The sequence below is a fragment of the Pongo pygmaeus genome, chromosome 1 (genome assembly GCF_028885625.2).
Source record: "Pongo pygmaeus isolate AG05252 chromosome 1, NHGRI_mPonPyg2-v2.0_pri, whole genome shotgun sequence".
NCBI classification, from domain to species: domain Eukaryota; kingdom Metazoa; phylum Chordata; class Mammalia; order Primates; family Hominidae; genus Pongo; species Pongo pygmaeus.
In genome coordinates, this window is record NC_072373.2 from 195829732 (window position 1) to 195853819 (window position 24088).

General features: G+C 47.1%; 1 protein-coding gene across 6 annotated transcripts in view; it reads left to right on the forward strand.

Moving 5' to 3' along the window:
• DLGAP3 (DLG associated protein 3) overlaps nt 1-24088 on the forward strand; it is a 64566-nt gene that overhangs the window by 24413 nt on the left and 16065 nt on the right. For all 6 annotated transcript variants that reach the window (XM_054496871.2, XM_054496849.2, XM_054496830.2 and 3 more), the window contains 6 exons: nt 546-1703; nt 5707-5912; nt 6239-6311; nt 19383-19596; nt 19877-20190; nt 20604-20689. In XM_054496871.2, the coding sequence (XP_054352846.1) occupies nt 597-1703; nt 5707-5912; nt 6239-6311; nt 19383-19596; nt 19877-20190; nt 20604-20689 (2000 nt within the window). In that variant the 5' untranslated portion in view covers nt 546-596. The remainder of the gene's footprint in view (nt 1-545; nt 1704-5706; nt 5913-6238; nt 6312-19382; nt 19597-19876; nt 20191-20603; nt 20690-24088) is intronic.

Below are 24088 nucleotides of genomic sequence, written 5' to 3' on the forward strand. Positions count from 1 at the left end.
GGAGTGCAGTGGTATAATACAATCATAGTTCACTGCAGCTTTGAGCTCTTGTGCTCAAGTGATCCTCCCTTCTCAGCTTCCCAAGTAGCTGGGACTACAGGCATGTGCCACCACACCCGGCTAATATAAAAAATTGTTTTGTAGAGACAGGGTCTTGCTTGGTTGCCCAGGTTGATCTCGAACTCCTGGGCTCAAGCAATCCTCCTGTCTTGGCCTCCCAACGTGCTAGAAGTACAGGTGTGAACCACTGTGTCCAGTCTCTAAGGACATTTAAAAACCCATTTGACTGAGGGAATATCCTCTTGTGAATAAGCATTTATCAGATTTGCAGCATTCATTGAATGATGGGATTATTTTGTGCCCTTGAGTGTCTACATCTATTATGACCATTTAAAGGATATTTAGTCCATTTGTGGGAGGATAGTATGATTAATCATAATAAATTGATATGTATTACCTAAAGGGAGACAAGGATGCCTAATAAAAGATGGTTTTAGGTGAAGAGGGCTGTTCAATTCAAATACCTTTTCTCTCTATTTTTCCAGGAGGTTCCTGGGGCCTGGCCCCCAAGACTATGAAGAGCCTTTGCTGAGGCCATGAGGGGTTACCATGGCGACCGAGGCAGCCATCCCCGCCCAGCCCGCTTTGCTGACCAACAGCATATGGACGTGGGCCCTGCTGCCAGGGCCCCATACCTGCTGGGCTCCAGGGAGGCCTTCTCCACCGAGCCCCGCTTCTGTGCCCCGAGAGCTGGCCTGGGACACATTTCTCCTGAAGGGCCCCTGAGCCTGAGTGAGGGGCCGTCGGTAGGCCCTGAGGGAGGGCCAGCGGGGGCCGGGGTTGGGGGGGGTAGCAGCACCTTCCCCAGGATGTACCCTGGCCAGGGCCCCTTCGACACCTGTGAAGACTGTGTGGGCCACCCACAGGGCAAGGGTGCCCCCCGCCTGCCTCCTACACTCCTGGATCAGTTTGAAAAGCAGTTGCCAGTTCAACAAGATGGCTTCCACACACTACCGTACCAGCGAGGGCCAGCAGGGGCAGGGCCCGGGCCAGCGCCAGGGACTGGCACTGCCCCAGAGCCCCGCAGCGAGAGCCCTAGCCGCATCCGGCACCTGGTTCATTCTGTGCAGAAGCTCTTTGCCAAGTCCCACTCTCTGGAGGCGCCGGGGAAGCGGGACTATAATGGGCCCAAGGCTGAGGGAAGAGGTGGCTCTGGAGGAGACAGCTACCCTGGCCCGGGCTCCGGGGGCCCCCACACCTCCCATCACCACCATCACCACCACCATCACCACCACCACCAGTCCCGGCACGGCAAGAGGAGCAAGAGCAAGGACCGCAAGGGGGATGGGCGGCACCAGGCCAAGTCCACAGGCTGGTGGAGCTCCGATGACAACTTGGACAGTGATAGCGGCTTCCTGGCGGGTGGGAGGCCCCCTGGGGAGCCTGGTGGTCCCTTCTGCCTGGAGGGTCCAGATGGGTCCTACCGGGACTTGAGCTTCAAGGGGCGCTCGGGCGGGTCGGAAGGCCGCTGCCTTGCCTGCACTGGCATGTCCATGTCGCTGGATGGACAGTCGGTCAAGCGAAGTGCCTGGCATACCATGATGGTCAGCCAGGGCCGGGATGGATACCCGGGGGCCGGGCCAGGCAAGGGGCTCCTGGGTCCCGAGACCAAGGCCAAAGCCAGGACTTATCACTATCTGCAGGTGAGGCTTTTTTGGGGTTGGGGAACAGGGTCCTCAGCCTTCACCAGTCTTGTCAACTAGGGAGCAGTGGAAAGGGTTGGGTGGGAGCCAGCTGTCCCTGTGATGGAGGGCCTGGGTGCAGGGATTCTCTGCCCTGCCCCATTGGGTCACTCTGAGCTCCTTTGGGGCATCACTTCCCCATTTGTGCAATGAAGGGGCCCTTCTGTTCTAATGCTGTGTCTGTCCCTAGAGACTTCCCCTTGACCTACTGTTTTGGACAGGCTGTGCTGATCTCTGTCTTAGGAGGTTGGAGGCATAATGAAGTTAAGGGCAGGCAGTGGACAGGATAGAGAGGTGCACCTTAGCTGTAGCCGCTCTCAAGATTGAAGGTCGGCAGTTGGAAAGCAGTTCTCCTGCCCCAAAGCCTTCTCCAGCCCTCTTTTCTGCTATAATCTGGGCGGCCCACATGTTTGAATATGAAGATCAGTTATTTCTAGAATGTGCCTCTGCTGAGGTTTGTCATTCCGGGGTACCTGTGGTGGGACAGCCGAAGTTGTGGAGGGGTCCTGGGAGTTTCATGTGTCTCGTGTTTTCCTAGGCTGGGGGACAAACTGGGTTTCAGCCCTGATACAATTCAGGCAGGGCCTCCTGGGAGTGGATGGTGCAGGTGATAGCTGGCATGCTGTTCTCATCTTGTCTTACCACCTCTATGGTCTCTGCAGGTGAGGCCAGGAGCTCTGATTCCTACTTTTTATGGAGCCTTCACCCCAGCCTCATCCAGCCCACATGGTTTTCTTAAGTCCTGCCATAATTTTAGGAGAAAAAGTCAATACAAGTTCTGGAGGTCCAGTGTATTTCCGCATTCCACATAGCTGATACAGATCTATTTATTCAATGAGCGTTTCCTGGGTGCCGTGGATACAAAGATGAAGATACAGATGCTGCTTGTGAGGAGCTCACAGTGTAGAGCGGGAATAGACAAGGAAGCAGATAGAATATAGTGTGATGAGGCTGTAATAGGAGAGAGCCCTGGGCATCTTGGGAACACAGAGGAGACACCTCACTGACCTGGGTGAGGAATGTCCCCTGAGCTGAATCTCAGTGGAGGAGTTGCAGTTGTTGAGTGCCGGCTAAAGGTGTATTGGGAAGAGACTATACAGCATGTTCAAAGGTGTGGAGAATAGAGGCTGCATGTGTCTTTGTGGGACATTGGCCTTGCTGGATAAAGTTGCGCACAAGTTAGGGCTCTCCTGGAGAACTCATGAAGGCCCAAGGGAGCACATAGGGCCACAGTGCAAGCAAGAAGGGACTTCTGGATTGGCCTGGTTTGCCCCCTCCCTGGGTAGGGAGGTGCTCTAAGCTGGGAACTGAAGGTTCCAGGGAGGCAGCACCCATCCTTTCTCCCCCATAGCCGATTCCTTGCCATCCCTGAAGACTTGTTGCCATTTCGCTGCTCCCTGCTGCTTCTCCAGGGCTGCCCTGACCTCCCTGGGGGCTTCCTTTTTAACATGCACCTCACAGTGTCCTGCAGAGGAGCGAGGAGCTCTGCAGTGGCTAGAGTGGGAACCTTGCAATGTGGCCTTCCCATCTGCTGGCCTGTCTCTCTCCACCTGCCTGCTGCTGTCTGTAGAGAATGGGGAAGGGGAATGATCCCTCCGGTCTGGAGTTCCAGGGCATCTGAGGACTGGGAAGTCTGAGCCCATGTGGGGAAGAACCAAAGGGCTATAGGGACCCTCCAGACAGCCTCACACTCCCCTGGTACAAAAGCAGGGGAGGCTGGCCCCATGCGGCCACGTGTCTTTGTTGGACTCCCGATCTGATTGTTGAAGCCCTGTTTCTCCCACTGGATACCAGCTTTCTCTTAAGCCTTTTCCAGAATCCCTCTGTCCACTCTGAGCCCCTGTTTCTTTATGGAGCCTCATCTCTTTGTTTCCCATCATCCAACTGAGCCCCAGCCCCTTGAAGAGCCCTGCTCCTCCCTGTGGGTTCCTTCAAGGGACCCCATCTCATCCCCAGAGTCTCCACCTTTCCCCTGAATCCTATGCTCTCCCTGAGGCGTTACCCCTTTTGGAGCTCCCATCCCTACCCCATTTAACCTGTTCTTTACAACAAGTGTTTTAAATCCTCCCTACCTCCCCCAGTCCTCTCCCCCACGTCTTCACTTACACCTCATTTTCCGAAGTGTAGGCTGACATCACGGACTCCCTCAGCTTCCTGACAGCATCTCTCTAGACGCATCCAGATTCCCAGCCACCCTCGTCCCCTTCCTTGGCTCATAGGAAAAGCTGGGACCACCCATCCCAGGCTGATCCTTCCTCCAGGGCTTGAGCCCATCTCATCATGACCCCCTCCATCCCCGAACTGTTCTCCCTTCTGAGGTTAAAGACTATTTTTACTGGCTCTTTCCATCATTCTGAAAACATGTCCAAAGCCGCTTGCATCCTAAAAAATATTTCCGCAGCCCCATCCCACCTTCCATGTCCTCCATAATTGAGTTCTTAGAGCATAGACACCTACTCTTCACTTCCCTTCAGTTCTCCCCTCACTGTGGTCTGATTTCCACACTCCCTGTCATTGACATGCCCTGGCAGTGGCCACAGATGATCTCTTGAGAGCTATCTTCAAAAGCTACTTTTCGGTGCCTATAATAATTGTTACCATTTATTGAGCACTTTCTATGTCCTGGAAACTCTCTGTTGGCTCATTTATCTTTGCCACCAACCCTCTGATGTAGGCATAAGTATCATGACCAACTCGCAGACAAGGAAACTGACACTTAGAGGTTAATCCGTTTTGCTTAAGTTCACCTATCCAGCAAGTGATGGGGCCAGAATTGCACATGGATCTTCTAACTCCCGAACCTGAGTTACTAACCTCTGAACGCACTGTGGCATTTGACATAATCGACTCCTTTTATTCTCGAAATGTCTCCTGTTTCTATGACATGGCATTTTCCTGACTTCCCTCCTACCCCTCGGCCCACTCCTTCTCAGGTGACTTCACAGGCTCCTCTTCCTTTCTTCACAGTCCCTTTTTAAATGTCAGTGGATCTCTGCTCATCTCTCTTCTCTCCCCTGGGCTGTCTCATTCACTGCTATGGATTCAGCTGCCGCCCATGACTCCCACATGTCCGCCTCCAGCCCCGATCTTCCCACTGAATCCCAGAACCAAACATCCAACCACCTGCTCAACAGTTCTATGCCAAGCTCAAGGTGCTCAACCCCGACCCTACCACCTTTCCCCGAACTTGTTTCTCTGGGGTTCTATGGCTCAGTGAGCAGCAGCACCCTCCCCCAGGTCCTCAGCCAGCAGCCTGGCAGTCATCCTCGACTCCTCCCGCCCCCTCATCCCCCACGTCTAATCAGGCTCACTGATGCTCCTTAACACCTCTCATTTCCATCTCCTCCTCTTCCCCCTCATTGTCATTGTCTTAATTTAGGCCTCATCATCTCTTGCCTGGATAACAGCATCAGCCTCCTAATTGGTCGTCCTCTCGCCACTTGAGCCTCTGCCCTGCTTCTGGCCCTCCACAATCCAGCCTCTGTTTGGACTGTGGGAGAGCTCTTTCTGCAACACAAATCTGATGTCACTCCCCTGCATGGAGCCCTCTGTGGCTCCCCACAGCGGGGAAGGAGAGAGGATTTGGAATGTAAGCAGGTTGAAAGGATGAAGGAGAAGGAGGGGTAGAAGGTTGACTGAGGTCAGGTGATGCCTGACTGCCGGGCATGGGATTGACACAGGTCACTTTGGCCTCTGATCATCAACCGCTTGACGCCTGCCATGTCACTCCCTCAGACTCTCTAGGTGGCCCTTAATTAAGTGCAGAAGGTCTGTGGAGGATGACGAGGTGTCTCTTGTAAGGGAGGCGGACAGCCTGAGACCCTACCTCCCCTTCTGCCTCTGCATGTACCTGAGTGTGCCTGTTCAAGCCAGGGCAGGGCATCTCCCGCTGGCAGTGGGGAGAGTCCTGGCCTCTAGATTTACTAGGGTCATGTCTGAGAGACAGAGACCCCTGTTCTTGCAGGTGCCGCAAGATGACTGGGGGGGTTACCCCACTGGTGGAAAGGATGGGGAGATCCCCTGCCGTAGGATGCGGAGCGGCAGCTACATCAAAGCCATGGGGGATGAGGAGAGCGGAGACTCAGACGGCAGCCCCAAGACATCACCCAAAGCAGTCGCCCGACGCTTCACCACCCGTCGCTCCTCCAGTGTGGACCAGGCCAGGATCAAGTAAGGACAGGGAGGGTCGGGGGGTGCGGGGTGGGGAGGCTGATGCTGGACTCCTGCGGGAGATGTGTGTAGAGTGGGTGCCAGTCAGGTAGTCCTGCTTAGGTTTCAACTGGGGTGTCTCACTCCACTCCATGTAAAGGGAGGATCTTCGTGGGAGTCCTTCTCTGGTGCCTCTTTGGGAGTCTCTTTACCCGGGATTTCCTAAGGGATCTCTCTTTGGGGGTTCTGAGGAATAGGACTTGCTCAGGGGCCCCAGTGCTATTATCTCCCCTCCCCCACCTCCTAGCAGTCCACTGTTCTGACTCCGGAATTTTGCCCTTTTCCAGCTGCTGTGTCCCACCCCGGATCCACCCCCGGAGCTCCATCCCTGGCTACAGCCGTTCCCTCACCACTGGACAGGTAGGGAGAGGCCCAGTATGCCTGGAGGAAAGAGTGAAAAAGGGATTCAGTCCCATGCTCAGCTTAGGACTTAAAATCAGAGGGTCGGCCTGTGGAGAGAGCTCAGGCCTGGCTCTGGGGAAACTGGGAAACCTGCCTTAGGACTCCTGGAGCTGACTCAGGCTGGGAGTCTCAGAGAATCACAGCCTTGAAACCCACCAAGTGTCCTCAAAGTGATGAGCTTGTAAGGGCAACGCCAGTGCCCTGGGTCTCTTCACAGGCCCGATTGCTCCCTCCTTGCCCCTATGTAAAAGGTAGGATTGGCCGGGCGTGGTGGCTCTTGCCTGTAATCCCAGCAACTTCCGGAGGCCGAGGTGGGTGGATCACAAGGTCAGGAGATCGAGACCAGCCTGGCTAACACGGTGAACCCCCATGTTAAAAATACAAAAAATTAGCCTGGTGTGGTGGCGGGTGCCTGTAGTCCCAGCTACTCGGGAGGCTGAGGCAGGAGAATGGCGTGAACCCAGGAGGCAGAGCTTGCAGTAAGCCGAGATGGTGCCACTGCATTCCAGCCTGGGCGACACAGCGAGACTCTATCTTAAAAAAAAAAAAAAGGATTGATTTGTACAGAGAGGGCGCAGGCCAAGCTGCAGTCTCAGACATGATCTGGGCCTGAATTCTGCCACCTTACCCCTCTGTCCTGAGGAACCACCAGCAAGAGACCTTACTTTTCAACACCTCTGTTTCTCATCTTTAAAATGGCAATAGTAGGGACAGTTATTTTTCAGGGGTTTTGTGAGAGTTCAGTGAGAAAATGTATGCAAACACAAGGTACTTGGCCTGAAAATGGCATTTTATAAATGTGAGTTCCATATCTAAGCGTAGACTTTCCCCTTAATTAGATGGAAGCAGCAGTGTTTAGTGATTAAACACATGAGATGGGGTTGAATTCCAGCTTGGCTACTTACCAGCTGAGTGACCTGGGGCAAGTTACTTGACTTTTTTTGAGCCCCACTTTCCCTTTTTAAAAATAGGCATCATAATAGTGTTCTTGGCACATAGCCAGCACTCAATAAAGGTTAGCTATTTTTACTGTATGCTGGGGAAAAAATGCAATGCAAAAGACTGTCCACATTGGCTCTCATTGTTCACTGCTGCAGTCTCTCAGTATTCCTTTGTTCCATTGCCTGAACCAGGGAATCTGATTGGCACAGCTCTCTTTTTACATCAGACCAGCCTATGTTGTTAAACCCATGAGTTAATGTTTAGCCCTCATTTTACCTCACCCATCAGCCACATGTAACACCCATCAGCCACATGTAACATGAAGACTCCCTCCTTCCTGAAAGACTTTACTTGGTTGGCTTGGAGGACACCACACCTTCTACATTCTCCTAGATTCCCTCCCTGGCTGCTTATCCTCAGTCTGTGTCTTGGGTGCCTCTATAACTCCCCAGGATCTAAACACTGGAGTTTTCTAGGGCTCAGTCCATGGACTTCTCTCTATACCTACTCCTTAGGTGATCTTGTCCGGGCTCATGGCTGAGAGCCTGATGACTACCAAATGTGTATCTCCAGCCCAAACTCTCCTGTAAATGCCAGGCGTATATGTCTAACTGTGTGTTGAAATCTCATTTGGATGTTTAGTAGACATCTCAAACTTAAGATGTCCAAAACTAAACTGCTGATACACACACCCTCCACAATCCCCTCCTGCCCCTCGCTGCCGCAGTTGCTGCTCTATCCTCTGAATTCTCCGTTTCAGATAATGGCAACTTTATCCTTCTAGAAGCTCTGGTTTAAAAGCCTGAAGTCAGTCTTGACCACTTTCTCTCTCTCACAACTCACCTCCAATCCTTCAGCTGATCCTGTTGGTCTCACCTTTAAAATATATCCAGGATCCAACCACTCCTCACCATCTCCACTGCCACCGGTTCTTCCAGGCACCATGTCCTTTTGTCTGGACGATGGCACTGCCTTCTAGTTGGTCTCCTGTATTTGCTCTTGCTCCACTTCATCCTCTCTCATTACAGCCCACATGATCTTTAAAAATTATAATCACACTCGCTCTTCTGTTCAAAACCCTCACATTGCTCAGAGTAAACATCAAGAACCTAACCATGGCTTTCAAGGCCTGCATGACCTGGTGACCTCACTGGAGTGGAGCTGCCTCTGAGTTCCTCTCCTAACGCTGTTCCCCTCCCTCCCACTCCAGCCACACTAGACTCCCTAGGGCCCTTGCATTTGCCACTACCTTGGCCTGGATGTCACCTTCCCAGCCACTCCCATGGATCACTTCCTAACTTCGGGTCTTTTCCCAAATGCCCTAAAATTTTAATTTAACGCTCCTCTTCCAACATTTCCTATTCCCCTTCCCTGTACTGTCATTGTTGAGGTCTTCTCCGTCTTCTTCCTCCTGCTCTTTCTCCTTCTTCTTAGCACTTTGCATTATCTAACATCACATATACTTGACATATTTAGCCTGGAGGTATGGCTTCTTATTCTTGCTTTATAGAAGATGAAATAAATTTAAAGCACTAGAGATGTCACCCTATTATGTCTCATAATACTTTTTTCCTCTTAAGTCTATTTTGTTTTTGTTTAGTATTTGCCTAAAACACCTTTTTCCATCTTTTACTTTAAAGCTTTTTGTCTACGTCTCAGGTATATTTTTTGAAAATAGTTATAGCTACATTTTACCTATATCCATTCTGATAATTGCTTGAGAGTTTAGTACATTTATATTTATTGTGATTACGGATTATCTGTGATTACCCCTTGGCCTAAACCTAGGGTAGTGTGATGACCCTAGCCCTAACCCTTGGGTTTATTTCTGTCATCTTATTTTGTGCCTTCTATTTATCTTGCCTTTGGACTGATGCTTTCCTGCTCCTTTGCTGCCTCCTTTTGGTTTGAGTTCTTTATTCTTCTCCCCACCAAATCCCACACTGGTTTAGTAGTTATATATTCTATTTTATTCTTTGTGGTTACCCTTATAATTTTCATATGCATATTTGACTTAACGTCTGAAGCTGACAGTTTTTTCTGTGCTCCTCCTGAACAATACAGAGACCATAGGACAGTTTGATTTTTTTTTTTTTTTGTGATGGAGTCTGGCTCTGTTGCCCAGGCCAGAGTGCAGTGGCTAGATCTCTGCTCACTGCAACCTCCGCCTCCCGGGTTCAAGTGATTCTCCTGCCTCAGCCTCCCGAATAACTGGGATTACAGGTGTGCGCCACCATGCCTGGCTAACTGTTTTGTATTTGTAGTAGCGACGGGGTTTCACTATGTTGGCCAGGCTGGTTCCAAACTCCTGATCTCAGGTGATCCACTCACCTCGGCCTCCCAAAGTGCTGGGATTACAGACATGAGCCACCACACCTGGCCGACATTCTGATTTTGATGACCTCTTCCCTTCTTGTTCTTCTTTTTTTGGCAACAAAAATTTATTTTCTCACAATTCTGGAGGCTAGAAATCTGACCAAGGTGTCAGCTGGAGTGGTTTCTACTATTCAGTAATTTGTATTTTTATATTTTTTATGTTGTTGTTTGGAGAACAAAACATTTTAAACTTGATGATGCATAATTCATCAATTTTTCTCTTCTTGATTGTGTTTGGTGTAATATTTAAGAAATCTTTGTCTAATGCAAGATCACAAAAATTTACTCTAATATTTCTCCTAAGAATTTTGTAGTTTAACATTTATATTTAGATGTATGACCCACTTTGAGTAGTGTGTATTTGTGTGTGTGTGTGTGTGTGTGTGTGTGATTCAAGTTAGGGGTCCAGCTTTATGTTACTGAATGCGGATGTCCAATTTTCCCAGCATCATTTGTTGAAAAGGCTTTTCTGTCCTCATTGAAATTTCTTGGCCCCTTTTTCAAAACCAATTTACCATAAATGCATGTGTTTATTAATGAACCTTAAAATTTATTCCATTGGTCTGCTTGAACCTATCTTTATGCTATTACCACATGCTTTGATTGCTGTAACTGTGTAGTAAGGATTGATTTTGGTAAGCTGAAATTATACAATTTTGTTACTCCTTTTAAAGACTGCTTTGTGTTTTGTGTTTCCTTTGCATATACACATGAATTTTGGGTAGGCTTGTTGATTTCTCTAAAAAATATAGTTGGGAATTTGAAGGGATTGCCCTGAATGTGTAGATTAATTTATGGAGTATTGTATTCTTAACAATATTAAGTATTATTATTCTTGAATATTGGATGTATTTCCATTTATTCAGTTTTTCTCTGATTTCTTTCAGCATTTATTTTACTTATTATTATTATTATTATTTTAATTTCTTTTTTTTTTTTAGACAGTCTCGCTCTGTCGCCCAGGTTGGAGTGCAGTGGCATGATCTCAGCTCACTGCAAGCTCCGCCTCCTGGGTTCACACCATTCTTCTGTGTCAGTCTCCCGAGTAGCTGGGACTACAGGTGCCCGCCACCACGCCTGGCTAATTTTTTTGTATTTTTAGTACAGACGGGGTTTCACCGTGTTAGCCAGGATGGTCTCGATCTCCTGACCTCGTCATCTGCCTGCCTTGGCCTCCCAAAGTTCTGGGATTACAGGCATGAGCCAATGCTCCCGGCCTATTTTACTTTTAATTTTTATTATAAATTGACAAATTGTGGGTGTATGTATTTATGGGGTACAAAGTAATGTTATGATTTATGAATACAATATGGAATAATGAAATCAAGTGAATTGACATACCCGTCACCTCAAATACTTAAGTGATCTTGGGACACTTTAATTTTCTTGACTTCTTCCCTTCTTATGTGGACTTATTGCCCAGTATTTTAGTTCTACCTTTTTACCCGTCAAATTAGTCTGTATTATTGTTGTTACTTTTTATATTATTAGCTCTTGATTGTATGTACTCACATCTCTACCTTTTTTACTCCTCACTTTACCTCCTGACATCTCATTGTTTCCTCCTAAAGTATATTCTTTGGTAATTTTTTCAGTGAATATCTGTTAGTAGCAAACTTGGACTTTAACAAAAAATATATTTTACCCATACTGTTTGATACAGTTTAGCTTATTGTGGGAATTCTAGCTTAACATTTATTTTCTCTCAGTGTTTTGAAGATATTCTTTTGTCATCTGTCTGTTGTTGCCGTTAAGGAGTCTGCTATCATCCTGATTGTCTTTGTAGGTAGTTTTAATTTCTCTCAGGTTGCTGTTGAGATCTTGCTTTGATTTTATTGTTCTGCAGTTTTGCTATGATATGTTCATGTGTGTGCTCCATAGATCTATGGATTCATGTTTTTCATCAATTCTGGAAAATTCTCTCATGGTATAGTTTGCATAGTGTATCTTTTCCCCATTCTTTTACTTTCAACTGTTTGTGTTTCAGATTTAAGGTATGTCTCTTGTAGACAGCATCTAATGGTTTTTTTTTTTTTTTTTGCTTTATCTTATCACTGTGCCTTTTGAATGAGTGTTTTGTCCATTCATGTTTTATTTTATTTATTTAATTTGTTTTTGAGGCAGGGTCTTGCTCTGTCATTAAGCTACAATGTAGTGGTGTGAACATGGCTCACTGCAGCCTTGACCTCCCAGGCTCAATCAATCCTCCCACCTCAGTTCCCCAAGTAGCTGGAACTAGAGACACATACCACCATGCCTGGCTAATTTTTGTATTTCTTGTAGAGATGGGGCTTCACCATGTTGCCCAGGCTGGTCTCAAAACTTCTGAGCTCAAGTGATCCACCCACCTTGGCCTCCCAAAGTTCTGGAATTACAGGCATGAGCCACCATGCCAGACCTTCACATCTTAATGTGGTTATTGATGTGGTTGGACTGTCTTATATTATTTTTTGATCCTCTGTTCCTTCTTTACTGTCTTCTTTTGTATTAAATCAATAAATATTTTAGCGTACCATTTACATTTATTTGTTAATTTTTTACTATACAATTTGAGTTACTTTCTTAGTGATTGCACTAGGAATTACAATGTATATCTTAGCTTATCAAAATATAATTATGGTAAAATATAGAAGCATTGCTCTAATATAACTCATTTTCCCCCTTTGTGCTATTACTGTCATATATTACCTATATATGTTTTAAACCTAACACTTGTTATAAACCAACATTGGTATTATAATAAGTGCTTTGTGTAATCTTACATCTTTTAAAGAAGTTAAGAGAGGAAGCGAGGAAAATATATTTATAGAGGCTCTTGTATTTACTCACATATTTACCATTTCTGGTGCTCTTTATTTCTTCTTCTGTATTTGAGTTACCATTGGGTGTTACTTTATTTTCCCTTTAGCCTGAAGGACTTCCATTAGTGCTTCTCATAATATAAGTCTCCTGGCAATAAATTATTCAGACTACATTTATCTGGAAATGTTTTTATTTTTACTTCATCTTGGAAGAATAGTTTTGCTGGATATAGAATTCCTGGCTGACAGTTATTTTTCTTTCAGCACTTAGAATATACCATTCCACTGCCTTCTGGTGTTCATTGTTTTTGATGAAAAGCGAGTTGTTTCCCTCTATGTGATGAATTGTTTTTCTTGTGCTGCTATTAAGATTTTCTCTGTTTTCAGCTTTCAACATTTTGACTGTAATTTGTGTGAATATAGATCTCTTAGTGTTTAACCTACGTTAGGTTCATTGAGCTTCTTTGATCTCTAATGTTTTTTGTTTTTTAATTAAATTTGGTAGCTAGGCACAGTAGTGGGCACCTGTAGCCCTAGCCACTTGGGAAGTGGAGGCAGGAGGATTGCTTTAGCCCAAGAGATTGACCTGTAGTGCACTATGTTATGATTTTGCCTGTGAATAGTCACTGCACTGAAGCCTGGGCAACATAGTGAGACCTCATCTCTAAATAAAACAAAAACAAAAAACAAAAAACAAAAAACAAGAACAAAAACAAAAGGAAAGTTTTTGGCTATTGTTTCTCCAAATATTTTTTTCTGCCCTATCTCTTCCTTTTCCTCTTTTTTCTCCTCCTCCTTCTGGAACTCCCATCACGTGTATGGTGATATGCTTGATGTTGTCCCATAGGCCTTTGAGGCTGTGTTCATTTCTGTTTAATATTTTTTCTCTCCATTATTCATATTGGATAATTTATACAGATCCATCTTCATGTTTACTGATCATTTATTATGTTGAGCCCATCTACTGAATTTTTAATTTCAGTTACCATACTCTTCAGCTCCAGAATTTCCATTTGTTCCTTTTTTTAATCTCTCTCTCTTTGTTGTGATTTGTATTCATGAAGTCATTGTTGTCATGCTCTCCTTTAAATCTTTAAGCATGGTTTCCTTTAATTCTTTGATATATTTATAATAGCTACCTTGCAGTCTTTGTCTGATAAAAGCAACATTTGGGGATATGCATACCTTCTTATTTGCATGTTTCATAATTTTTTGTTAAATACTGAACATTTTAGGTAATATATTGTAGTAATTCTGGATTATGTTTTCCTCTTGAAGATTGTTATTGCTTTGTTAATCCCTGAATGAAATCTGTGAAATCTGTCTTCCCTACAACATGTGGCCTCTAATGTTTCCAGTTTTATTTCCTTCTTATTTTTATTTTTAAGCCTTGTTTCTTAGGGGTTTCCCCCATATCTGCATAGCTTAGTGTTCAGCCAGAGATTTTTCAGAGGTTGTGCTCAAGAACCTCAAGCTAGTTAGACTTTCTCTCTGCCTATAGTTCTATGTGTGAGCTGGGGAGGGCAAAGTTCAGGTTGTTTTCAAACCTACCCTGGCTTTTACTCTTCACCAGACTCTTTTATTTCCCCTGCACACGTATATAAGCTCCATTGGCTAGGGATGTGTGGGTGGCTCAGGCATCTCTGGTCTCTGCTGTGCATTCACCCAGCTTCGAGTTAACCCAAGATATGTGGAGAGCTTATCAAACTCCCTTGGTCTGTCTCACTCCCTGGAATTTTCTGATAAATTCCTGGTTAGTTTGCCAGTCCATTGTTTGGCCCAAACATTGCTGAAACCCAGCCTAACAGTGCTTCTGGCCTTTCCTGTTCTTGATATTATAACTGACAATGCCCCAAATTAAGTGAAGCCCTCTGGCAGAGGCAGTGAAGCAGCTGATTTTTCACAGGCGGCACCACGTTTGTTGAAGTATTGCAACTGATAGCTTTGGGGGCCTGGTGAACGAGAGCAGCCTCAGGCAAGAATACTATAGCGTCGTGCTATTCTTACCCAAAGTTCAGTAATTTTTATGAATACATGTTTCTTTGTTGTATGTCTTTGATTGATTTGCAGAGTGACAAAATGGTGGTTTTTGACAGTTTTGTCCTGCTTTAGAGTCGTATTTTCTTCTGTTCTCAGTTTTGTCTTTTAAGCTTAGAACTTTTAAACATCGTTTAAAAGTTATTTTGTTTTAGCTAAGGTAGCACTAGCTGCTATAACAGAGAAATCTTGAATTCTCAATGGCTTAACTCAATAAAAGTTAGTTTTTGTTTATGTCACAATTTGTATTTTCTATTGCTATGTAAGTTATCCCCAAATGTAGTGTCTTTAAACAACAAATATTTATTATCTCACAGTTTCTGTGGGTCAGGAATCTGAGTGCAGCCTGGCTGGGTGCGACTGGGTCAAGTGTCTCACAAAGTTGCAATCAAGGTGTTGGCCAAGGCTGCAGCATCTCAAGGCTTGACTGGGTGAAGATCTGCTTCCATGCTCACTCACATGGCTGTTGGCAGGCTACAGATCCTTGCTGGCTACTAACCAGGGACATCAATTTCTTCTATGTGAGACCCACTACAGGGCTATTCACAGCATAGCAGCTTGCCTCCCCCAGAGCAAAGGCTCTGAGAGAAAGAGAATAAGAAAAGGTGTCTAAGATGGAAGCCATGGTCTGTTTGTAACCTAATCTCAGAATTGATATCCCATTGTATCTGCCATATTCTATTCATTAGAAGTGGGCCAATAAGTCTGGTCCACACTCATGAGAAAGGGATTACACAAGGGTGTGAGTTCCAGGAGATGGAGCTCATTAGGACCTATTTCAGAGGCTGTCTCCCACATAGTACACTCACCTTCAATGGAAATTTATCTGTGAGAAGCGTGAGCAGCTTGGGTTAGGAGTGAGTTCCCCAGGAAATATTTTGCAATATCCCTGGTTTGGAACTATTTTATGCTAATTTTTAATTTTAGGGGTGTGGCCCATGAAGGTTCATGCAGATACACAGTACTGTGGCTGTGTGAGGACCAGCTTGTAGGTACAGATTCTTAGGGGATTTGCCTCTTTTCCCTTCCCGCCATCCCCATACTTCAGACCAGCTTCCTTGTCATCAGCCTGTGGTGATGACTAATTTTTTTATTCTAGTCTACATTTTCATCAAAGGTTTCGCTTTTCCTAACTTTATGCATGTTCTCCTTTCCAATTCCATGCTTCATGTGGGCCCAAAGCCTTCCTCCTATGCCCAAGTGGGTGTTAAAACCTAAGCCTTTACCAAAACGCTGAGACCAACAGCCCCTGCTCCCACCTCCCGCCTCCACTGGGCTGTTTGCAGCATTGGCTCACACAGTTAATATTCTGATTTTCCAGTCTCCTCTTTGCTTTTGTCCCCTGGGGACTTATCTCGCTTTCTTGTGAGCTCAGCTATGCATATAAAGCAACATTTGTTATATTTTATCCAATGTTTTGAAATGGGAGAGTTTTCTAAAGGTTATCTAAACTAAATAACACAAGTAAAGTATACAGGATGTTGCCTGGCCCCCTGTTGGACCCACCAACTCTAGTCTGGACAATTTCCAATTAGACACAAAGCATTTTTACTTTAAATATTCCATGAGCTTGGAAATGGCTACTGATTCCAGTCTGGTTTGGAGAAAGGCTAAGGGTCTCATCCCAAGAGGATTCTTTGACTTTGACTCTCCTGTAAGTGGGTGTTGGGGGAAGCAGGGTGGAAGTCAGTGCAGGGATAATAGGAGCATTCACAGTACAATGTTACAGTTTTATAATTGTAAGATAGTAAAGATCAACTTGGGTGTAATATTTCTCTGAGAGTCTCTGAGTCCGTGTTTCCCTTGTGTCCTGGTCTCCTGTTGGAACCCCAGAAGCTCTTCTTGGCCAGCTGAGCTGGCAGGTGTATGACCCCAGGGAGTTGTTCACCCTCTTTTGTCTGCCTTGGATAGAATTGGTTGTGAGTATTGCCTGTGGGTGGGATTTCAAGAGCTGCAGAACCCCAGGGAAAGAGGCACTTCTCATTCTGAGTGGTATTGTCACTGCGATTTAAGAGCCTCTTGTTGCTAATAATAGTAGCTAAAGTTTATTGAGCATCTACTGTGTGCCAGATATTATGCCTAGTGCTTTATACAAAGAAGAGGGCTAGAGATACAGAAATATACTACAGAGTGAGATTCCTTTCATCCCTGGTGTCTGGACTCGAAACCAGTGTGCTTTCTGCTAGGGTTAGATTAGCTCCCCTGTGCTCCAAGAGGGACACTCTGGGCTGCATTTGTTCTAATTGGGGAGTGTCTTGAGCCTAGCCCAGAAATAGCAGGAGTTAGTTCAGTTCCTGTGTTTTAGGAAATACACTGGCAACTGTTGTCTTTGGTGCCCCAGAAATACAGAGACAGAAAGACTGGAGGTAGATGACAGAGCATCATGGTGAAAGCCACAACTGTCACACAAGTGTGGCTTGTGTCAGTCAAATATGAGAGAACTTAACTTCTACGGGGTCTCAGATTGATTTTCCATGGCCTGGGATTTCCATACACTTGTAACGAAGCTCCTTTAGAAAAAGCTTCAAAAAGTTCAGACAATCCTTCTTTTTAATTAGTAGGCCCACATTGGAACCAATGAATCTAAATCTCCAGCAAATTTGGCTCTGAGCTTCTAAGCAGCCAAAGCAAGAGAGGTGTTTTGTTAACCCTGGGTTCAGATCCTTGGGGTGGGGCCTGAGTTAATGTAGGTTTAACAAGCTCCCCAAGAGAATCTGTTTCTCAATCAGCCTTACGTGGGAGCCAAGAAGCATGACATTTAATTTCAGTTTTATCACCTACCAGCTGGGCATCCTTAGACAATTCACCCGCCCTCTCTGGGTCTTGTTTGCCCATTAATAGATTGGAATAGCAATGGCTCTATTTGAAGTAGAATGCAGTGAAATCATGTTATGCTTTGGAGGCTGAATTATGGAAACATTGAGCTGCAGTTTACACATGGATCAGGCCACTCTTTTGAGCCTCTGTTGACTGCACATAAATATAATGCCGTGAATCTTTCCTAGGAGATGTCACAAGATGCAGCCATGTGATACTTGCTGTTACGTTTGCCATGGGATGCTGTCGAGGACCTTGTCCATGACTTCATCCAATGGACTCTACATAATCATCCACAGGGGATGATTGTCTCTTAGTCTCAGGGACAGGAATTGTTGTGGTTCTCATGGGCATCTGGCCTGTGTTTACCAGGGAGGCCCTGAGACCTTCGCATGCTGCTAGCCGAGGGCTTACTGTGTGCCAGTACCTGTACCAAAAGCCTCACATGTTTTTGAGTCCCCTCAATAGCCCTATGAAGATGGTACCATTATCACTCCCATTTGACAGGTGAGCAAACTGAGGCCCCCAAACTTTAACTTTCCCAGGCCATTCTGCTAGGAAGTGGTAGAGCCAGCACTTGAATCTAGGAGAAGTCTCACGCATAGCCCATGCAGGCAGCTCTGAGGCTATACTCCCTGATGCTTTGCCTGCTTGGAAGCTCCGGGTTAAATATGCGCCCATCTTGAGCAACGTTCAGGACTTTGTCACCTGCATTCTGGGTGTAGCACTTACCTCTGGTAGCACCTTTTCCTGACTTTACTTTTTCTTTGCACCAGTTTTCTCTTGTAATGTGAACGAAGCTGCAACCTCTGTGGTATATTTAGTCTTCGTGTGGTGGTGTGTGGCACAGTTCCATGAACAAAATTTTTGTTTTGCTTTTTTTCATACTTTAACTTTTTTTTTTTTTTTTAACACCATGGATTCTGCACCACCAAAATACCAAAAACAAAACCAAGAACCTCATCCAACAATGGCTAAGCTTTCCTCAGTGGGGGAGGGTAGAGAAGGAACCCACAGGTTAAGCCAGAATCCGAGTGAGTGGATAGAAGGTTGGGGAAGGCAAGGGCCGGGTGCGGTGGCTCACGCCTATAATCCCAGCACTTTGGGAGGCCGAGACGGGCGGATTAGGAGGTCGGGAGATCGAGACCATCCTGGCTAACACGGTGAAACCCTGTCTCTACTAGAAATACAAAAAAATTAGCCGGGCGTGGTGGCAGGCGCCTGTAGTCCCAGCTACTTGGGAGGCTGAGGCAGGAGAATGGGGTGAATCCGGGAGGCAGAGCTTGCAGTGAGCCGAGATCGCGCCACTGCACTCCAGCCTGGGCAACTGAGTGAGACTCTGTCTCAAAAAAAAAAAAAAAAAAAAAAGAAGGTGGGGGAAGTCTTGGGACACTGGTAGGTTAATAACTTTGCTCCATCACTTAGGCATTAGTTTCCATCCTGCCACTTGGTATTTTATATATATATATATAGCATATATACATATAGTGTATATATATAGTATATATATGTAGTATATATATAGTACATATATGTAGTGTATATATATAGTGTATATATATGTGTGTGTGTATATATATAGCTTTCAATCAATTTTGTAATGTAATGCATTATAAATAATAAAATAAAAGGTGTCCTCCATGAAGTCCCCACCCCCATACTGGGCAGGAGGGTGCATGCCAGGTCCCTGGTCCTCTCTGTTGGGGTCAGGTGAGAGAAACATCAGGGGATGGGACTAGGTGGAGAGGAAAACATGGTGGTCTTCAGCCTGGAGTGCAGCCAGCCAGACACCTGGAAGAGGCATAGGTGGGGTGGGGGTGGGGGTGGGATATTTAGAGGAAAGACTGGGCCCCAAGACAAGCCTGGGGAGCAGAATGGGGCAGAGATGCCCCCATCTTTCTTTGCAAAGAGTTAGGGTTTCTTTTAGTTCAAATGCGGAAGAGTCGCCCACAGCCTCTGCAGATATAGAGAGGTCTTCCCCTAAGGCAGAGCACCCCAGGGACTTCCACCCCCTCCCGGCACCTTATAACTGTCCTTCCGACCCCCTGCCCCCCAGCTCAGCGATGAGTTGAACCAGCAGCTGGAGGCCGTGTGCGGGTCGGTGTTTGGGGAGCTGGAGTCCCAGGCCGTGGACGCCCTGGACCTGCCCGGCTGTTTCCGCATGCGGAGCCACAGCTACCTCCGGGCCATCCAGGCCGGCTGCTCTCAAGACGACGACTGCCTGCCCCTCCTCGCTACCCCTGCCGCTGTCTCAGGGAGGCCCGGCTCCTGTGAGTACCCCTTCCTGCCCCTGGCCCGGCCCTAGGCAGGAGAGCGCCCTGGGTCCGGGTTCTGGCCTCCCCCTCGACTGTGCTGTGACCCGCGCAGATCGCTCGCTCCCGGGGTCGGATGACGGGGAGAACGTCCGTTGGCGTGTGTGCAGCAGCACGTGGAGTGCGCGCCGCTGCAGTGTCCCGTAGGGCCTCTTGACGGTGGGAGTCGGGCGCGGGCCCAGGACCCAGGCAGGGCCGCGAGCCTCACGCACTGCGTCTCTGCGCTCGCCCGCCACAGCCTTCAACTTCAGAAAGGCCCCGCCCCCCATCCCGCCGGGAAGCCAGGCCCCGCCCCGCATCTCCATCACCGCCCAGAGCAGCACCGACTCCGCGCACGAGAGCTTCACGGCGGCCGAGGGCCCCGCCCGGCGCTGCAGCTCCGCCGACGGGCTGGACGGCCCCGCCATGGGTGCGCGCACACTGGAGTTGGCGCCGGTGCCTCCCCGGGCCAGCCCCAAGCCCCCCACACTCATCATCAAGACCATCCCTGGCAGGGAGGAGCTGCGGAGCCTGGCGCGGCAGCGGAAGTGGCGGCCGTCCATTGGGGTGCAGGTATGGAACGGGGAGGCGCCCACGAGGGCTCTGACCCTGGTCGGTCGGGGCTGGGGTGAGGGGCTGGAAGCGGCCTTCTGGATACCTCGACATTCTTTCTGGCTTGCCCTGAGCTGCAAGTGAACCCCGTGCCTGGACATCGACGGGGCTGCTCCAGCCAGCCCCCGCGACTCCCTCGTCCCTCGTCCTGGCACTATCGCCCCTCCTGGCTAATGGAGGGCTGGAGGGCCGTGCCCAGTGGTTGCCACTTTGAGGCCTGTGACCGACCGCCTGGGTCTCTCATCTTGTTCAGGCAGATGGTCTTTGCAGGACCTGCCAGCTGGCTTGGGGCGCAGCCATTGCTAGCCGTTCTCCCCGGGAAGGGCTTTCACCTTGGCTCGCCACAGCCACTGACTCCTCCACCCTGCCACCAGGTGGAGACGATCTCAGATTCGGACACCGAGAACAGGAGCCGGAGGGAGTTCCACTCCATCGGCGTGCAGGTGGAAGAGGACAAGAGGTAGGTCACGGTGGGAGTGCCCAGGCTTCGTTGGGAGACAGGAGGAGAGAGGGCTGCATAGTGTCCCTACTAGCCCAGTCTCCCTGCACATCATCTTTTCCTGGAGGTGAGATCAAACCTTTTTATAGACGGTGGTTAGAGCAGCCACAGGGGCTGTTCCATAGAGACGTCAGCAGAGGAGTCATCAAACCTAGAGTTCTTGTGCCCGTGCCCACCCCAGGTACTCAGAGGCAGACGGGAGATACACAGCAGTTGCAGGGAAGGAGAGGTTGGGAAAGGTTACATGTAGGTGCCGAGCAGGGCTCCAGCAATTGTCCTTTCCAGGGGATGATAGGATCTGCCAATCCCTCATTACATCCTGTGGTGTACAAGTATGTGAGCTCAGAAAGAAACAAACAGGAAGATTGCCTCTCAGGGGCCCCTGGCAGATATAACACTCCTCCTCCCTTGGCTCCCACAAGCATTTAACCAGTTGGGGGTACCTATTACACGTCTGAGTCTGTGGTGTACCTGAGATAGTACAATTACCAGCAGCCACTATTCTGGCATTAGGTGGCCTCAGAAACATTGACTCCTTAATTTTCACTGAAGAATTAGCATTGCCAGCTCTGGAGGGGATACCAGAAAGAGGCCTCTCTGTTGTTGGGTGCCTATGGGGAGAAAGGGTGTCTGGGAACTTGCCAGGGGCTGGCCATAATGGTTTCATGGTAATCTGAGCTTCCCAGGCCATATGACTGGAGGAATAAAACTAGTGTCCCAGGCCAGGTGCGGTGGCTCACGCCTGAAATCCCAGCACTTTGGGAGGCCAGGGTGGGCAGATCACTTGAGGCCAGGAGCTTGAGACCAGCCTGGCCAACATGGCAAAACCCCATCTCTACTAAAAATACAAAAATTAGCTGAGCATGGTGGCACACTCCTGTAGTCTCAGCTGCTCGAGAGGCTGAGGCATGAGAATTGGTTGAACCCAGGAGCCTGAGGTTGCAGCGAGCTGAGATTGCACCACTGCACTCCAGCCTGGGTGACTGAGCGAGACTCTCTCAAAAAAAAAACCCAAAACACAAAAAACTAGTGTCCCACTAGCAGTGGTTCCTCGCAGCTCTGTTCCCAGTTGCCGTCCTTCGCCCAGATTTCCCCAGCTATTTCTGGGATGTCCTTGGGATGTCTTGCGTTTGTGCCTGATGAAGTTTTTTTGGTGTTCCTATGAGATTCACCATTTTTCTCAACTTCTGATTTGGCTCCCTGAAGTTCTGTATACTCCTGGGGCTGTAAATGCCTTCATCGAGGGTGGCATAATGCTGCCTTGGTTGCCTGCATGACTTCTAAACCTGCTGTCCACCAAACTTTTACTGTGCCACAAAGATTTCAGAAAAATAGCATTTTATGGCAAACCCAATTTGCAAATCTGTGACTTGAATTATTGAGAGATGGGGTAGGAGTCATGGATGGATGCAACTCTATGTTCTGAATCCTACCCACCCCCAATTCTAGTGCTATCCCATGGACCACCAAGCCCACTCACTCCCTTTAGAGGCTTTTTGGTTCCTTGTCTAGATAGGTCCGGGGGGTGGGGGTTCCCCACATTCCTCCTAATAACCCTTGAATCCTGGGAAGAGTGCTGCAGGCCTTCTAGCTGAGACTCTTGCTAAATCAGCAAACTCTTGTCGTTCATTGATTGATTCATTCATTCATCAGATACTTACTAAGCATGTGTTGTATGATAGCTCCTATGCACTGTGTTAAATGCTTCAGGAGACATCAAAGACATGACTCCTGCTCTCACAGGAGCTATGGTCTAGAGGGAAATCAAGGCAATGAATAAATAATCCTTGAATAAAAATATGACAACACATTATGATATAATAGGTAGTGGGATTTTATTGCATATTACATGGGAATATGAAAGAAAAAAGGAGGAGATAAGAGAGAAGGGACCTTATTTAGATTAAGCAGGTGACATTTAAGCTGAGACTTGAGGATTGACTAAGAACTCTCAGGTGATGATTGGAGGAAAAGCATTCAGGGGAGAGGGAATAGCATATGTGGAGGTGTTGGGGCAGGAAAGAGTTTGACATGCATCGGGAACTGAAAGAAGGTCCGTGTGTCTGGTGTGGAGTGGGGCAGAGAAGTGGGAAGGGAGTTAATTGGAGAACAGGCAGGGGCAGGTTATGCAGAGCATGGACATGATAAGGAATTGGAATCTAATTATGAGTAATGAGTAGCTATGTAAAGGTTAAAGAAGGAGTGCAACATGATCTAACTTATGTTCAAGAAAGATCACAAGCTGCTGAGTGGAGAATGAATTCGAAGAAAGCAATAGTGGAAACGAGAAGGCTAGTTAGGAGAATTTTTCATGACCCAGAAGAAAGGTGATTGTGTTTTGCAGTGTGGTGGCTATTGTGATTGGGATGTTTTTCTTCTATTGCATTTTACAACTAGGCACTGCTAGTGTGTGGTAGCACTGTTAGGTTTATTTATTTTTATTTTTATTTTTATTTTTTTGAGATGGCATTTCGCTCTTGTTGTCCAGGCTGGAGTGCAGTGGCATGATCTCGGCTCACTGCAACCTCTGCCTCCCGGGTTCACGCCATTCTCCTGCTTCAGCCTCTCAAGTACCTGGGATTACAGGCACCTGCCACCACGCCCGGCTAATTTTTTGTGTTTTTAGTAGAGATGGGGTGTTGCCATGTTAGCCAGGCTGGTCTCAAGCTCCTGACGTCAGGTGATCAGCCTGCCTTGGCCTCCCAAAGTGCTGGGATTACAGGCGTGAGCTACCGCACCGGCCTCTACTGTTAGGTTTTGTATGTTTTGTATGTTGATTTTGTATTCAGTAACGTTGCTGCTGAATTAGGTCTGTCTTATTAGTCTCATAGGTTATCTGAAAATCATGATGGGCTTCCTATATAGTCAGTTATTTTTCTGTGAATGAAGATATTTCTTTTAAATCTGTATTTTCATTTATTTTTCTTGTAATATTGCATTGAATAGGACTTCTGTTCACTGTTCAGTAGTATTGACTTTAGTGGCTATGTTTTTCAAGATGATGTTTGCTACAAATTTTGATGGATACCATTTGTCAGGTTAAGGAAATTCCTTTCTACTCCTAGTTGGATAAGCATCTTATTTTTATTTTTTAAAATAGAAAATATGAGTGAAATTTTATTGAATGCTTTCTCAGAATCTATTTAGATGATCATAGATTTTTCTCCTTCCATGTGTAACATGGCGAATTATATGAATGAATGGATTTTCCATTCTTTCATTCCTGGGATAAACCCTGCTTGATCCCTTTGTCAGTTTGGATTAAATTTGGCTGCGAGTCACAGGGCCTCAGTAGTGTCTTAAACAAGTGTATTTTTCTCTCACTTAAAAAAAAAAAGCCAGCTTAGATGTAGGGAGTGC